The sequence below is a fragment of the Amia ocellicauda genome, chromosome 5 (genome assembly GCF_036373705.1).
Source record: "Amia ocellicauda isolate fAmiCal2 chromosome 5, fAmiCal2.hap1, whole genome shotgun sequence".
Classification (NCBI taxonomy): Eukaryota; Metazoa; Chordata; class Actinopteri; order Amiiformes; family Amiidae; genus Amia; species Amia ocellicauda.
Window position 1 is genome coordinate 32,159,170 of NC_089854.1, and position 16,949 is coordinate 32,176,118.

General features: G+C 39.0%; 1 protein-coding gene across 1 annotated transcript in view; it reads right to left on the reverse strand.

The window, feature by feature from the left end:
• The window catches only part of LOC136750051 (uncharacterized protein C16orf96), a 50,350-nt gene extending 33,735 nt beyond the window's left edge, over window positions 1–16,615 (reverse strand). Inside the window, exon 1 of the mRNA XM_066704800.1 lies at window positions 15,851–16,615. Within this exon, the coding sequence (XP_066560897.1) occupies window positions 15,851–16,249 (399 nt within the window). The 5' untranslated portion in view covers window positions 16,250–16,615. The remainder of the gene's footprint in view (window positions 1–15,850) is intronic.
• Between the last annotated feature and the right edge of the window lie 334 nt (window positions 16,616–16,949).

Here is a 16,949-nt window from a genome sequence, read left to right on the forward strand (position 1 = left end):
ATCTCAGCTCGTTACCTGTATAAAAGACACCTGGGAGCCAGAAATCTTGCTGATTGATAGGGGATCAAATACTTATTTCCCTCATTAACATGCAAATCAGTTTATAACTTTTTTGAAATGCGTTTTTCTGGATTTTTTTGTTGTTATTCTGTCTCTCACTGTTAAAATACACCTACCATTAAAATTATAGACTGATCATTTCTTTGTCAGTGGGCAAATGTACAAAATCAGCAGGGGATCAAATACTTTTTTCCCTCACTGTAGGTAAGTATTATAAATTGGATGTTGACTATTTGAAACTAAATAAAGACAAAACAGAAATTCTCCTTATAGGTTCTAGTGTAAAAAGAGATCAAGTTATTAGAAAAAATTGACATTCAGTGAAGAGATTGGGCGTTACTATTGACCCTGTAAAAAAACACATTGACAGCATTACCAAGAATATTTTTTTAAATCTTAGAAATATTGCCAGAGATTATTGCAATGCTCTGTTCACTGGACTCTCCAAGAAAGGCATAAATAAACTCCAAGTTGTACAAAATGCAGCAGCCATACCTATTTATTTTAGGATTTATTTTTAAGTGTTATTAGTTATGGCACCTTTATAAATTTTAAAGTATTTGTAATTGAATGTACCAAATAACACACTCAGACCTTCCAGTGCAGGCCTAGTAAAAGTTCCAAAAATAAATTACAAGAAGTATGGTGAAGCAGCCTTTTATTTTTATGCAGCAAATAATTGGAATAAAATACCATCGGAAATTGGACAAGCAAGCTATGAGAACAGTTAAGAAACAGCTCAAAATATACTTTTATAGTCTTGCTTTTTCTTGACAATGTTGTTTTTATTTTAGTAGTCCACTTGAGTTGTTTTATTGTATTTATTTTTATCTGTTGTATTATTGTATTATTTTATTTATTTTCTAAATCTTTTTGTATTATTCTATTTGATCTCTTTTCATATTATCTATCATTTATATATACACTCACCTAAAGGATTATTAGGAACACCTGTTCAATTTCTCATTAATGCAATTATCTAACCAACCAATCACATGGCAGTTGCTTCAATGCATTTAGGGGTGTGGTCCTGGTCAAGACAATCTCCTGAACTCCAAACTGAATGTCTGAATGGGAAAGAAAGGTGATTTAAGCAATTTTGAGCGTGGCATGGTTGTTGGTGCCAGACGGGCCGGTCTGAGTATTTCACAATCTGCTCAGTTACTGGGATTTTCACGCACAACCATTTCTAGGGTTTACAAAGAATGGTGTGAAAAGGGAAAAACATCCAGTATGCGGCAGTCCTGTGGGCAAAAATGCCTTGTTGATGCTAGAGGTCAGAGGAGAATGGGCCGACTGATTCTAGCTGATAGAAGAGCAACTTTGACTGAAATAACCCCTCATTTCAACCGAGGTATGCAGCAAAGCTATTGTGAACCCACAACACATACAACCTTGAGGCGGATGGGCTACAACAGCAGAAGACCCCACCGGGTACCACTCATCTCCACTACAAATAGGAAAAAGAGGCTACAATTTGCACAAGCTCACCAAAATTGGACAGTTGAAGACTGGAAAAATGTTGCCTGGTCTGATGAGTCTCGATTTCTGTCAGAATTTCTGAGTCAGAATTTGGCATAAACAGAATGAGAACATGGATCCATCATGCCTTGTTACCACTGTGCAGGCTGGTGGTGGTGGTGTAATGGTGTGGGGGATGTTTTCTTGGCACACTTTAGGCCCCTTAGTCCCAATTGGGCATCGTTTAAATGCCACGGCCTACCTGAGCATTGTTTCTGACCATGTCCATCCCTTTATGACCACCATGTACCCATCCTCTGATGGCTACTTCCAGCAGGATAATGCACCATGTCACAAAGGTCGAATCATTTCAAATTGGTTTCTTGAACATGACAATGAGTTCACTGTACAAAACTGGCCCCCACAGTCACCAGATCTCAACCCAATAGAGCATCTTTGGGATGTGGTGGAACGGGAGCTTCGTGCCCTGGATGTGCATCCCACAAATCTCCATCAACTGCAAGATGCTATCCTATCAATATGGGCCAACATTTCTAAAGAATGCTTTCAGCACCTTGTTGAATCAATGCCACGTAGAATTAAGGCAGTTCTGAAGGCGAAAGGGGGTCAAACACAGTATTAGTATGGTGTTCCTAATAATCCTTTAGGTGAGTGTATGTTATCACTTCTATATATGTATTTTCTATACATAAAGCACTTTGAGTTGTGTCTTATGTATGAAAGGTGCTATACAAATAAAGTTTATTATTATTATTATTATTATTATTATTAGTAGTAGTAGTAGTAGTATTATAGGGGCTGTAATGTCTCAAACAGCAGCCATGCTGCAGCAGGTTGGGCTGTTTACTCTCCCTATGGCAACAGCAAACTATTCTCAGAGTCTAGAAGGGAGAGGATGAGAGCTACAGGGTGGAGAAGTGCTCCTGGCAGTGTGGTTAATGAGGCTTTAATGGACAGCAGAAGTCACAGTAGAAAAGGTCTGGCGAACACCGGGGTCAAACAGAGGAAAGAAGCCCTGGTGTCTCTGCGAAGGAATCCTTGTGGAAGGGTCTCCCAGGCAACACAGCTCTGGGTCCCCCCTAGATCCAAGGTTATTATTTTTCACTCCACAGCAAAATCTTGCCCTCTGTTCTGGGTATGAGAAAAGAGAAAAAGACTCCCATCTAGAAAGAGATCTAATTTCATTGATGTATTTATCTAGAGATAGAGACATTTCCCAGAGTTTATTATGATTTATGAGAAGTATTTTACTGTTATGGGTATGAACCTAAATAAGAATAAGAATGATTGGCAAAAGAGAAATTCAAGGATTCTCTCCCACTAAATGGATTTTTAGATCAAATTATATTTTGATAGTAACCCATATCCTTCCTAAAGTACTACAAAGTTGCTTTTATATATATGTGTTATATATCAGACCCTCGAGAACATTGTACATCCTCACTAGACCTGCAGTCTTTGTGTTTGATCTGATTCAAAAAGCGTAACAAAACCTGTTACCATTTTTGCGGAGGTAAATAAATAGACTGACAGATAGTTTCAGTTCAGACTAAATAGGTGTTCACCACAAAGGTGCAATGTTGATGTTAATTGTACCATGGCTTCCACCTAAATCTTTAATTTACCTTACAAGTTATACGTTTACTAAACACAACCAGCATCATTTTATTTTAATTTAGATTTTTCATTTTATCCATTTAGTCCAATGATAAAAAGAAACCAAGAAATATCACTATGTATTACAGATCAGACAGACATCACAGAAATTGGACATGTATTTTGTGGGTAAGAAGTGTAATCAGCTATGGGATTCTTTAAAGCTCTATTGAGAAGACCTCTGTTTTCTTGGATTCCCACCAATTTCCATTTCTCAGCCTGAGAGATGCCCTTCGGCCTGCATACAGCACTGCTCCAAAGCACAACAACAGTGCTTAAGGGACTCCAAAGTGAGTGGGTTTGCCGGCCCTCTTGAATAACACAGTGTTAATCAGTGACCTATCCCCTGCGTAAGCAATCCTGCTGTTGGTGACCTACGCAACGGCACAGCAGTCACGGCATGCATGCAGAAAACAAACCACTGTTTTATTGATCACTTTGCCATCGCCAAGAGACCACACGTAAACACAGAGTACACGATTGATAAACTTAGCCATTGCTCAAATATTACAAAGTCTTAGGTTTCCAATACCAAGATACATTTGGAGAAATTGAATTGAATGTCTTTTCACCATTTGTTTTGTTTGGTGGGGGTGGCATATATTTTTACTATCTTGTCTCTTTAAGTGCATGTACCCACACAGCTTTTAAATGACAGTTAGTTTTGGTCTTATTACTTAACAAAGAGATTCATTTTAATAAGACTTGTATCTATTATTCTCAACTCCTTTGTGCTCTGCCTGTAATTGACCCCCCTGACAACAATGAATGAAGTCACCATATTAATATGTCATCTGTCACCTAAGCAGCCTGATTTCCCACACTTTAGTATACTGATCACTATTTATGCTACTCCGGATTCTAAACAGGCAGCAAACGTATGGGGCAGAGGACTGAAACAAACACGCGTTTTCCCTTACACAGTTCAAGAATATTGCATTTCTTTGAAGCAAATATTGCCCAGGAGCAAAAAAAATAAAATGTATGTGATTTCCTTAGTCAATCAAAAGACTGAAAATCCTAGTGTATTTAAAATTAAATCTACAATTGCCACACTAATAATGCTTTTGAAGTGCGTACATTACTGTGCTCAACCGCAATACCAGCAACACCGAATACATTCCTGAACTATCAGAAAATTCGCAGGATCTGGGCAGAAGACCTTCCCCTTTTCTCAACCCCAGGATTTGGTTGTCAATGGTGACTGATATGGATATGTCAATACCACAGAGCAGCATTTACCATTGGAGCACAGTTCTCCTCATGTGGAGAAATGACAACACAACCACTAAGCCCACCCAAAACACAAAGAAATCAGCATGAAAAGTGTACAATTCCTAGGAAATTAGCTTGGTTCCTGCTTTTGCTTTAAGAAGAAAACTGTGCAAGGCTGTGAGTCACAGAAAGAACATGAGAAAGTTTAAAAATGAGAGGAGGCCATTCGACCCATCGTTAGTTCCACTACAGGGAAGTGTTTTTTTTTTGTGTTTTTTTTTTTTGAGATGCCTTTTGAAAACTGGTGAACTATTAACTGGGATAAATGATAGGCTGGCGTTTTGGTTTCTGAGACTGTGAAAAGACACTGCACTGACAAAGCCACATTCTCATACATACCCTTCAAGGTCTGCAGGAAGCAACAAAAGTAATATGTTACCCACTTAGGACATCCCCTTGGCAACCAGTGCAATGCTTGACTAAAGCATGACAGAAGCAGCAGCATTGAAACTGAGAACAGTTTGGAGTTATATATACACACACGCCAATAAAACTTATTTAAGATACTTACTTAAGATATAAGTACAAAATATGTCAGTATTTAATATCTCCAGCTGGAAGTCTGTGTGCGAACATAGAACCTACAATATTCCAACATCAATCTCCTCTTTAGGTACATAATTGTAATCAAACAGATTGAACTGATATTGTGTTGATTTAATTTGACAAGCAGCTTGGATTGCATTGCCAATTTGTTTTCTAGGTTTCCCTCACTTCTTTCTTCAGATAACCTTTGTAAAGACCTATGCATCTGACCTGTTGGATGGATAAGGGTGACTCCAGGCTGGGGACTATCCTGGATACACAGACAGACCACCAGGGAAGATCCTCTGACCAGTCGAGGATTTTTAATTGGTGAAATGATTTTCACAAAAGCAACAAAAAAAAAAAAAAAGGACTGTATTGTTCCCACCAAGACTGGACAAGGAGGGACTAGACGGGGGGTGGACAGATAACACCATGACCTACCAGTCCCCAAACAGCTGCCATGAATTATTCAGAGTGCTTTAAAAGAAATACCTGTCCCCCACCTGCGAGCTGCTTTTCACATCATCTGAGCCTATTCATCACTAGTCAGCTCGGTGCAGATGAATGTGCTCCACACAGACTGCTACTGCATTAGCAATTACACAGCAGTACAGCAGACCCTCTAGAGCCAAGCTATGCTATACAAGGAAACACACATTAGTTTTGACCATCACAACACTATAAAATAGAAACCTGCTGCATTGTTTCATTTTTTCCCAGAACAACTGGATATAATCTTAACAGAGACATTTGAATAAGGCATTTGAGATGCGGGCAAGAGAGTTTCAGCCCTGGGTTCATTGTGCTCTTATCTTTCATCAGCCGGATGATATGGGCTTGAGGTCTAAAGTTAGCTGTTCAAGGCCCTCCCTCTGGCCTTTTAAACACCTGACAGGTTCTGCCGCTCCAGAGGCCAAGACCAGGTTCACTGAGATCCCAGCACTGGCTCCACTCTAATGGAATCCAATGGCACTAACGCGGGGTAAACCCAGCTGACACATTTCATTCTGGAAATAGGTGTGAGGTTGTTGTTTGGCTGTATGTCTGTTATGACACATATGACGGGAGGAAAAAATTGCAGAAATGTATTACCCTGACCAAACAGTGTCATAAATGTTCTCAGATTGTTGTGTAGTAACATTTATGCACATTCCTCAGGTCCATCTCTAGATCAAGTGATTTTTTTTGTGCATGTGTGTAATATACAGACAGGTGACAAATTAAAGGAAAAGCCTGAATAAATGAGTGGAGGAACATAATGAATGCAGATGCCTCCAAACAGATGTACTGCATGATTCAATTAAGCAATCAACATCCTATCATGCTCTGTGGCATGTATAAAAATGCTGATTTTGGATCATGATGGCAAGAGGAAAGGATCTAAGTGAGTTTGAAAGAGGGGTCATTATTGGGGCACGAATGGCAGGAGCTTCAGTCACAAAGACGCTCAACTGGCTCGTGTTCTCGACAAGTGGGTGACTGCATGTGTGGCGACACCAAAAGAACGGTACAGGCCTGACTGCTTGACCCCTATAGTGAGGGGGTCCGGAGTCTCTGTTATGCTGTGGGGGCATTTTCCTGGCATGGTTTGGGTCCACTTGTCCCCTTAGAGGGAAGGGTCACTGTAAATCAATACAAAGTTATTCTGAGTGATCACCTTTATCCTATGGTGAAACATTCCTATCCTGATGGGTGTGGTCTCTTCCAGGATGACAATGCCCCATGCACAGGGCACGAGGGCTCACTGATTATATATACATACATACACATTATTTTCATTGTACTTACACATTTTATTGTGTGTATTTGGGTAGTTATGGATATTTTTCCCCCTCTTCAATGTAGTTGTATACAGATCATTTCATCATATTATTTTACAATGACTTGACAACATCCCCTGGACTGTACAAATATGTTTTGCCACACCTTCAGATAGTTCTGTGTTACATTTTATTACAATGTTGCTGCAACATTGTTCAGTTAGCTGGCTGGGCAACAAGTTTATAATGTATATAATGATACATCAGGCATTATAGGGATACATACAAATTATATTACAGTATTGTAACAAGTTGATCATGGTGCCTAATAATAATAATAATATGAATCATAATGAATAAGATGGTAGTCCTTACAATTGTTTATGGCAAACTACTGAACCGAGACCACTGGTCTTCAATATTGCCGCCTCACATATAATCAAACTAGCCACCATACACTCGGGAGAAAAACTAATAAACTGTGAATCTATATAGACCCCTAACCATGCCAGCCTTTTCCTTACATCCTGCACCCAGGATGTAAGTCAAAACCATGGAGCCATAGCAAATACACAGCAATCCAGGGTGGCAAGTCATGATTGTGTCACTATGTGCACAGCATGTTGAGCACTTGATTCTGTTGCCATGCGTGATCTTACACGCCTGGAAACACCATGTCTCATTAACAAGTCTACTCCAACAGCAGTTTAGCCTGAAAGGCAGTGTCGGAAATTGTAATAAGAGGAACACATGTACTATGAAAAGAATTGGGCAAGGCATAGGGAGAATGAATCATCCTTTTATGCACAGCGTGTGAGGCAAATAAACACAGTATTGCAGTACAGCCCTACTGTGGCAGCTTGAATGAGCTCCAGGAAAGGACACCAATATTGGCACCACCTCTCTAATCCTGTAATTATGATAGGAATTAAACTGTTTGGACAATTTACCTTTTCGCTAAATCAGCAGTAAATGTATTTAGTCTGATCCTTTGTTCAGTCCACTCCCCATCACCTCTGTATTTGTTTTTCATAAATCTGAGCTCTCACAGTTCTGTACGATTAAATAGCCATACAATGACAGTAAGATCGAAAGAGTGGGGGGGCATTCATGGATAACTTTACACTGGAATAAAAAATAAATGCATGTAGGTATATATTGAACACTTGAATTGTGGGTGTAATTATATGGGTGGGTTTACAAAATCCAAGTTATACATTATGGGTATTAGGTGCGGCCAAATAAACACACTTTATAGCCCTTGTGACTGGGGGGGAGAGCAGCAAAGATTACAGAGGCATATATCTTTCATAGTGGTATAATTCAGACAGTGGTCTTGAGTTTTCACAATCACTTTACTTAGTTTGTGTGTGGGTTTTAGTTGCTGGCAGCATGCACTCTTTGGATGAACTAAGTGAAGGAAATAGAGGTAGACATTTTTATTTCAAAGGCCTGAAGTGACAAGAAGTAGGAATATCCCAGGCTGGGACAGGTGTCTTTTACATGGATACAGAATAATAAGAAATTTACATTCACTGGCAACATACCAGATATCCAGTAGGAATGGGTTTAAATTAGATGCAAGGCATACAGAACAGTTTCCAGTCAGTGTTGGTTAACCAGAAAGGCAGTTTTCACCATGATTAACAATTGCTTACATGCACTGAGAAATTCTGGTTGACTGTTCATTCAAGGCCACTAGTGCTATTATAAACATCAAACTGTGTACGATATCTAACTTTTTACAGGTTGCAATGTAAGCTGGGCTAAAAACTTTGTGTCGTCCATAAAAAAATATAGTATAGGAATCTTAAAACGAAATAAAATGAATACAATTAATATAAAACATACTAACGGAATAAGTATACTTTAGTTAGTACATGTAGAGTTTACTCCTAGTAATCTAAAGTTATACTGTACTAAACTGCCCTTTTTTAAAGGCATAGCGGAAGTAACCCAATTAAGCCCACCAAAATCTACTTTTTACATGTTTTCTTATAAATATGTGAATTTCTTCCCAATACATTTGGTAAGATTAATCTCTCATCTAAACACTTGTGGTAGATTTTTTCATAAATGGACTAAATTAAATTAACTTATTAAATTGCAAAAGTGAAAAGTCTGGAGTGGGTAAGCTACATATGTACCCTTTAAGCCCACATGTCTCCCAAATAAGCCCACAAGAGTTTTAACAGTAAAAACTTCAAATTGTATTGATTAAGCACCTAGTATTTTAAAGATTGTTGAATTCAGACCTCAAATAAACAACCTAACTGATTAAAATTGTATTTTTATATTATCTGAGACTAATTTCCATCATACGGAATTGTTGCACTTGTAGAGACAGTTTGCTCTGCTAGTGTGCTGTGGGGCGCCAAATGTAAAACAGCGTACACTTTTTTTTCGAGTGTCTTTTTTCACACTTAAACCTTAGTAAATCTAGTAAATACTTAAGCCGTTTTTTCCACATTTATAAATATTTCATTTATTTAAATAAATACTTAAATAAATGCTAAATCTCAGTTTTTTAAAAAATAATATCGTTTGATTAAATATTTAACTAAATCCTAAATCTGAGTCACAAAAAAATATATAGTTTTTTTAAATAAATATTTAGTTTAAATGTAAAAGTTAAATATAAATGTCACATCTAAATGTTAAATATAAATATAAATGTTAAATGTGGAATAAAATAAATATATATCTAAATGTAGATCCAGTCCCACCCCTCTGGTCAGTCAGCCTCTCACAGCAGTGGGCGGGGCGTGATCCCTTAAATGGCGGCAGTGTAGTGCAGTGACGGCGAGTGCGATGTATAATGTGTCTGTTATTAACTGAAGAGATCCTGTCCGCACACTGCACTGAAAGGAAACAAAGTCAGACATTTATTTATTGTGGAATCAGGTCTTAAAGGGTCAAGAGAAAAAGCAGCAAACGTGTCAGCTTCATCAGTGCTTAGGAAGCGCAACTCACAAAGCCCAGTTTTTCTGTTATGAAATTAACTTTGGGGAAATTAAAAACATGTTGAAACTTCATAAATGCATGTCTTATGAACCATTCTAAATTAAATTGACTGAATCTCACGATGTTTCCTATATTGAGTGTTTTATACACGCGTATCCCACAATGCATCTGGTTACAGGCATGACCGGCCACTCTCACAGTGCGCTGGTTCAGTGAGTGACCACTGATGAGCAGGACTGTGTGTTATTTATTATAAATCCAATATGAGTGACCACTGATGAGCAGGACTGTGTGTTATTTATTATAAATCCAATATGAGTGACCACTGATGAGCAGGACTGTGTGTTATTTATTATACATCCAATATGAGTGACCACTGATGAGCACGACTGTGTGTTATTTATTATAAATCCAATATGAGTGACCACTAATGTGCAGGACTGTGTGTTATTTATTATACATCCAATATGAGTGACCACTGATGAGCAGGACTGTGTGTTATTTATTATAAATCCAATATGAGTGACCACTGATGAGCAGGACTGTGTGTTATTTATTATAAATCCAATATGAGTGACCACTGATGAGCAGGACTGTGTGTTATTTATTATACATCCAATATGAGTGACCACTGATGAGCAGGACTGTGTGTTATTTATTATACATCCAATATGAGTGACCACTGATGAGCAGGACTGTGTGTTATTTATTATAAATCCAATATGAGTGACCACTGATGAGCAGGACTGTGTGTTATTTATTATAAATCCAATATGAGTGACCACTGATGAGCAGGACTGTGTGTTATTTATTATACATCCAATATGAGTGACCACTGATGAGCAGGACTGTGTGTTATTTATTATAAATCCAATATGAGTGACCACTAATGTGCAGGACTGTGTGTTATTTATTATACATCCAATATGAGTGACCACTGATGAGCAGGACTGTGTGTTATTTATTATAAATCCAATATGAGTGACCACTGATGAGCAGGACTGTGTGTTATTTATTATACATCCAATATGAGTGACCACTGATGAGCAGGACTGTGTGTTATTTATTATACATCCAATATGAGTGACCACTGATGAGCAGGACTGTGTGTTATTTATTATAAATCCAATATGAGTGACCACTGATGAGCAGGACTGTGTGTTATTTATTATAAATCCAATATGAGTGACCACTGATGAGCAGGACTGTGTGTTATTTATTATAAATCCAATATGAGTGACCACTGATGAGCAGGACTGTGTGTTATTTATTATACATCCAATATGAGTGACCACTGATGAGCAGGACTGTGTTATTTATTATAAATCCAATATGAGTGACCACTGATGAGCAGGACTGTGTGTTATTTGTTATACATCCAATATGAGTGACCACTGATGAGCAGGACTGTGTGTTATTTATTATAAATCCAATATGAGTGACCACTGATGAGCAGGACTGTGTGTTATTTATTATAAATCCAATATGAGTGACCACTGATGAGCAGGACTGTGTGTTATTTATTATAAATCCAATATGAGTGACCACTAATGTGCAGGACTGTGTGTTATTTATTATACATCCAATATGAGTGACCACTGATGAGCAGGACTGTGTGTTATTTATTATACATCCAATATGAGTGACCACTGATGAGCAGGACTGTGTGTTATTTATTATACATCCAATATGAGTGACCACTGATGAGCAGGACTGTGTGTTATTTATTATACATCCAATATGAGTGACCACTGATGAGCAGGACTGTGTGTTATTTATTATAAATCCAATATGAGTGACCACTGATGAGCAGGACTGTGTGTTATTTATTATAAATCCAATATGAGTGACCACTGATGAGCAGGACTGTGTGTTATTTATTATAAATCCAATATGAGTGACCACTGATGAGCAGGACTGTGTGTTATTTATTATACATCCAATATGAGTGACCACTGATGAGCAGGACTGTGTTATTTATTATAAATCCAATATGAGTGACCACTGATGAGCAGGACTGTGTGTTATTTGTTATACATCCAATATGAGTGACCACTGATGAGCAGGACTGTGTGTTATTTATTATAAATCCAATATGAGTGACCACTGATGAGCAGGACTGTGTGTTATTTATTATAAATCCAATATGAGTGACCACTGATGAGCAGGACTGTGTGTTATTTATTATAAATCCAATATGAGTGACCACTGATGAGCAGGACTGTGTGTTATTTATTATAAATCCAATATGAGTGACCACTGATGAGCAGTACTGTGTGTTATTTATTATAAATCCAATATGAGTGACCACTGATGAGCAGGACTGTGTGTTATTTATTATAAATCCAATATGAGTGACCACTGATGAGCAGGACTGTGTGTTATTTATTATAAATCCAATATGAGTGACCACTGATGAGCAGGACTGTGTGTTATTTATTATAAATCCAATATGAGTGACCACTGATGAGCAGGACTGTGTGTTATTTATTATAAATCCAATATGAGTGACCACTGATGAGCAGGACTGTGTGTTATTTATTATAAATCCAATATGAGTGACCACTGATGAGCAGGACTGTGTGTAATTTATTATAAATCCAATATGAGTGACCACTGATGAGCAGGACTGTGTGTTATTTATTATAAATCCAATATTAGTGACCACTGATGAGCAGGACTGTGTGTTATTTATTATAAATCCAATATGAGTGACCACTGATGAGCAGGACTGTGTGTTATTTATTATAAATCCAATATGCTGGTGTGATCGTGGCCAGTGTCTCAAAGGGGGAAACTATTCTCTGCCAGTTTATACTTCACACCTTGGGCTGCTGCTCCGCTGGCCGCTCATTGTATATAAACCCTGCCCTGACCCTCCCGCCGCATCCGCAGTTCGGTGATTGTTTTTAATTCAGTTTTTACTGGGAGCCAGTGCCCACTCAGTGATCAGTGATCACTAGCTCTACTGACCGCATCACAGAAACGCAATCCGACAATTTGATGCCCCGACTACGCATCGAAACGCAGCTCTCATTACACGGGTTACTGAAGCCCCGCCCACTGCTGTGAGAGGCTGACCGACCAGAGGGGCGGGGCTGGATTGGCATCTTAGTTATATATTTATTTTACTCCACATAAATATCAAATTTCAAAAACTGAGATTTTGCTTTTATTTAAATAAACAAAATATTTACTAAATGTGTGAAAAAAGACACACAAAAAAAGTGTGCGCTGTTTTACATTTGGCGCCCCATAGTGTGCTGGTTGTTGGAATTGGGACCGGGGCTGTTGGGTCTGTACAGGTGCTTCAGAAAAAGGAGCATGATTTGTGGACACTTGTCTGTCCACCCGGCTCTGGCTCACAGGGAATATTCCAGTGCTCTCAAAGCCACCAATGATGTTTACTGGCTTGAGAGCAGTGGAAAGCACATCAAGTTTTGCAGGGAATTTCTCCTTTCAGATTTTGTCCCTGCTAACACTGGAATGGCAGTGCAGTTCTTCCTCCATTCCTCCATCCAGTCACCAATCGGTATCGGGACGTTATGGCAAACATGTATTATATCAGATATAGGCCAATTGCTTTAAAATGGCCGATATTTCTGACCGATATTTCTGTCTGATGGTGTGGCTTTTATTTTGTCTAACTAAGCATCCGATTTGTTCTATTCTACGCATGTACTTTTAACAAAATATGAATGACGCACACGAACTGTAATGTTTTTCCCCTTTGACCTTCTCTCGTTCGGCCCAGAATTTCCAAATCAGTTCATCCTTACTTTTGACTTCACCAAACACTGTCTTGTCCAGTGGCTGAAGGATGTGGGTGAGGTGAGATGGGAGTCAATTTGCTCTGAAACAGATCATCGTTCTAAAATGTCCTGTCTTTTTTGAATTTCAAAATAAAAAAGCAAATGGGCTTATATGGTACATGGGCTTAACTGGGTCACTTCCCCTACTTTCTTTTACATTGTAATAGTTTTCATGTATCATACAATTTTATATTGAAATTGATAGTTATATTGATCACTAATACATTTACTTATAGAAAAATAATGGTAGGAGGCACATTTGTCAGGGTTACAAAAGGTTGCAAATGAACATATTCCAGCTAAAATATATTTAAACACACACACACACACACACACCAGAAGAGTGGAAGGATTCTATAGAAACCTATATAGTAGTGATTACAGCAATACAGAAGAGGTATAAATTAACAGAAGTGGGATACTGATGTATACTGATGAGGGATACCAGAAGTAGGCTATGCCTTAAAAAAGATGGAAAATTGAAAAACACCTGGAGATGATGGAATCACAGTGGAGATCCTGAAAGAAGTTGGAGAATAAATGGACAAGGTTCTTGCAAAACAAAGTGTCTTAGAATTAATGACATTCCAGCTAAATGCAAAAATGCAACCATCGTTCTCCTTCAGAAGAAAGGAGACAAAGAAGATCTGAAGAACTGTAGGCCCATTGGTCTACTTCCCATCTTATACACATTATCAACAAAGCTATTAACACATCAACATCAAGACACCCTAGACTTCACCCAACCAAGTGCATGTTATAGTTGCTCTCAAAAGAATTCATTCCCCTTGGACTTTTCCACATTTCATTGTGTTACAACATGAAATCAGAATGGATTTTATTAGGAGTTCTTGCCACTGATCAACACAGAAAATGTACATAATGACAAAGTGAAAAATATATACTGCAAAGTGTTCTAAATTAATTACAAATACAAAACAGAAAATACTTGAATGCATAAGTATCCCCTTGAATGCATCCCCTTTTCTATGACACACCTGATTGAGCTGTGGTGAAACCAATTGTCTTTAGAAGTCATGTAATTAGTTGAATGGAATCCACCTCTGTGCCATTAAGGTGTGTCACATGATTTCAGGTTAAATACACCTGTCTCTGGGAGGTCCCACAGTTGGTTAGTACAATTCCTAGCAAAAACTACATCATGAGGATGAAGGAACATTCAAATCCAATCCAAACTTCTCATCCCTGGCCCCTAAATGGTGGAACGACCTTCCCATCGAAGACAAAACAGCTGAGTACTTGACCTCCTTCAGGCGCTTACTCAAAACAGATCTTTTCAGACAGTACTTGTAATATTAGTCCTTTTATTCCCTGTTAGATAGCACTTCACAGCATTTTACTATGCTTCTTGCATTATTAATACTTGTATTACTGATTGATTTCCTTCTCGCTCCCTTTCCCGTAGCCCTTGACTGTGACCTTACATCTTGACAGCACTTAGCTTTACTTTCCAGGATGTATCACCTCACTTACTGTACTTACCTGTGTAAATTGGAAGTTGTAAAATGTACTATATCTTGAATTGCTTTGTTTAATGTAAATTTGAATTTGTAATATTTGATGCCTTGTACTTAACTGTATTCTTGCACTTTGTATTGCACTTATGTTGTAAGTTGCCCTGGATAAGGGCGTCTGCCAAGAAATAATAATAATAATAATAATTAAATATACAACAATACCACATCAACAATCTTGACTCCGCCAAGACACCAACAAGATCAAGATCTGCAAAGGAAACTCTTCACAACAACTCTTGAAGAAGTGTTTAAGACTTTGGAAATGGAAGAAAAAATTTGACGATGACATTAGCATCTTTGCTAAAACACCAGAAGACCTCTTGGAATAACAAGCAGAGATAGAAAAAGACACGAATATGGGGCATCACTGAAAGAGTGAACATGTTAAAATGGCAATGGGCTGGACACATTGGACCAGGGAAACTAATGAATGGATCCCAGGAGATGGATAGAGACCTAGAAGACCACAGAAAAGATGGGAAGACGAGAAACTCAGCAGGTGTGACATGAAAAAGAGAAGCTGTAGATCAAAAAATGTGAAACAACTTGGGGAGGCCTCCATCCAACAGTGGATATTATTATTATTATTATTATTATTATTATTATTATTATTATTAAATACAGTTAAGTAAAAGGCATCAATCATTACAAATTCAATATAAAATAGATATAGGCTGGTGACATACGAGGATAGAAAGATTAGGATGTGCTCCACTTACACGTGCACATGCGCAGTAGCCGGTGGCGACGCCGCTGCAGCGAGGCTCGGACTCACCTGGGAAACGCCGTCTCCGTTCGCCTCCGCGCTCCTCTGCAGCCGCATCAGCTGCCACATGTCGCTGACGGGCGTGCGGCCCGGTCCGGAGCGGCTGAGCAGGTCCTCGCCGCCGGGCAGCTGACCCAGCACGGCCAACTTCCTCTCCATCTCCTGCAGCTTGTCCTGCATGTGTTGGTACGGGTTAAGCTTCTCCAGCGGATACAGCTGCGGCTGCTGCCGGGTCTGGGACCCGGAGTGCCGGTCCTGCTGCTGCCACTCCGCCGTCTCATCTTGGATGTTGAGCTGGCGCAGTATGCGGAGCAGGAGGCTGTGCAGGGCACAGAAATTGACAGAGCCCACCTCCGGGCTCCCGATGGACAGGTTGGCCAAGTCCAGTAGACTTATCGTAGCAGACATAACTACCTATCTCTGAGCGGAGATGCGCAATGCGTGTTTCAAATGGAAATAACTAAATGTGTAGCCTATAGTCTAATTTACTATCAACAATTTTTTCAACCTTTTTTCCCCACCAGGTTTCCAAAATTACGACATATCTGAAAAGCAGCAACAGCAAAGAGATACACATAAATGCATTGCAATATTATTTAATTTCATGTAGCCTAGTATTAAATATGTAGGCTATATATCTTCCCTAAAAATGTTACCGGTCTGTAGTATTTTATTTGGTGCTACCACACCAGATAGACAGTCGTGCAATATTCCAATGTATACTGTGAGCGCCGAGCTCTGCGCCCGCTTTGCTGCAGTCAACTGTCCAAGTTTGTCCAACCTGCCTAACCACTCGGAGACCACGCCCACCTCCAACGCGGATTGGACTTCAAAATCTATCTGAGTCCAGAAGAGCCTCCCATTGGCCGAGCCGCCTGCCACTCTCTCTGCGCCGCACCCGCCGAGCGCAGCGTTGCTGGTTGCTTAGCAACAGCCGCAGTACAACCTAATTAAAGGACAGGCGCTCAAATGCTCCTTTAAAACATATACAGTGTTATATATCGTCTATAGTATATAAAGATATAGGTTCACATTTGAGACCAGTCTTTATGGATAGGTTTGAAAAGGGTATGTCTCAGCCAGGTTCAAGCACAAGTTAGTAGTGGCT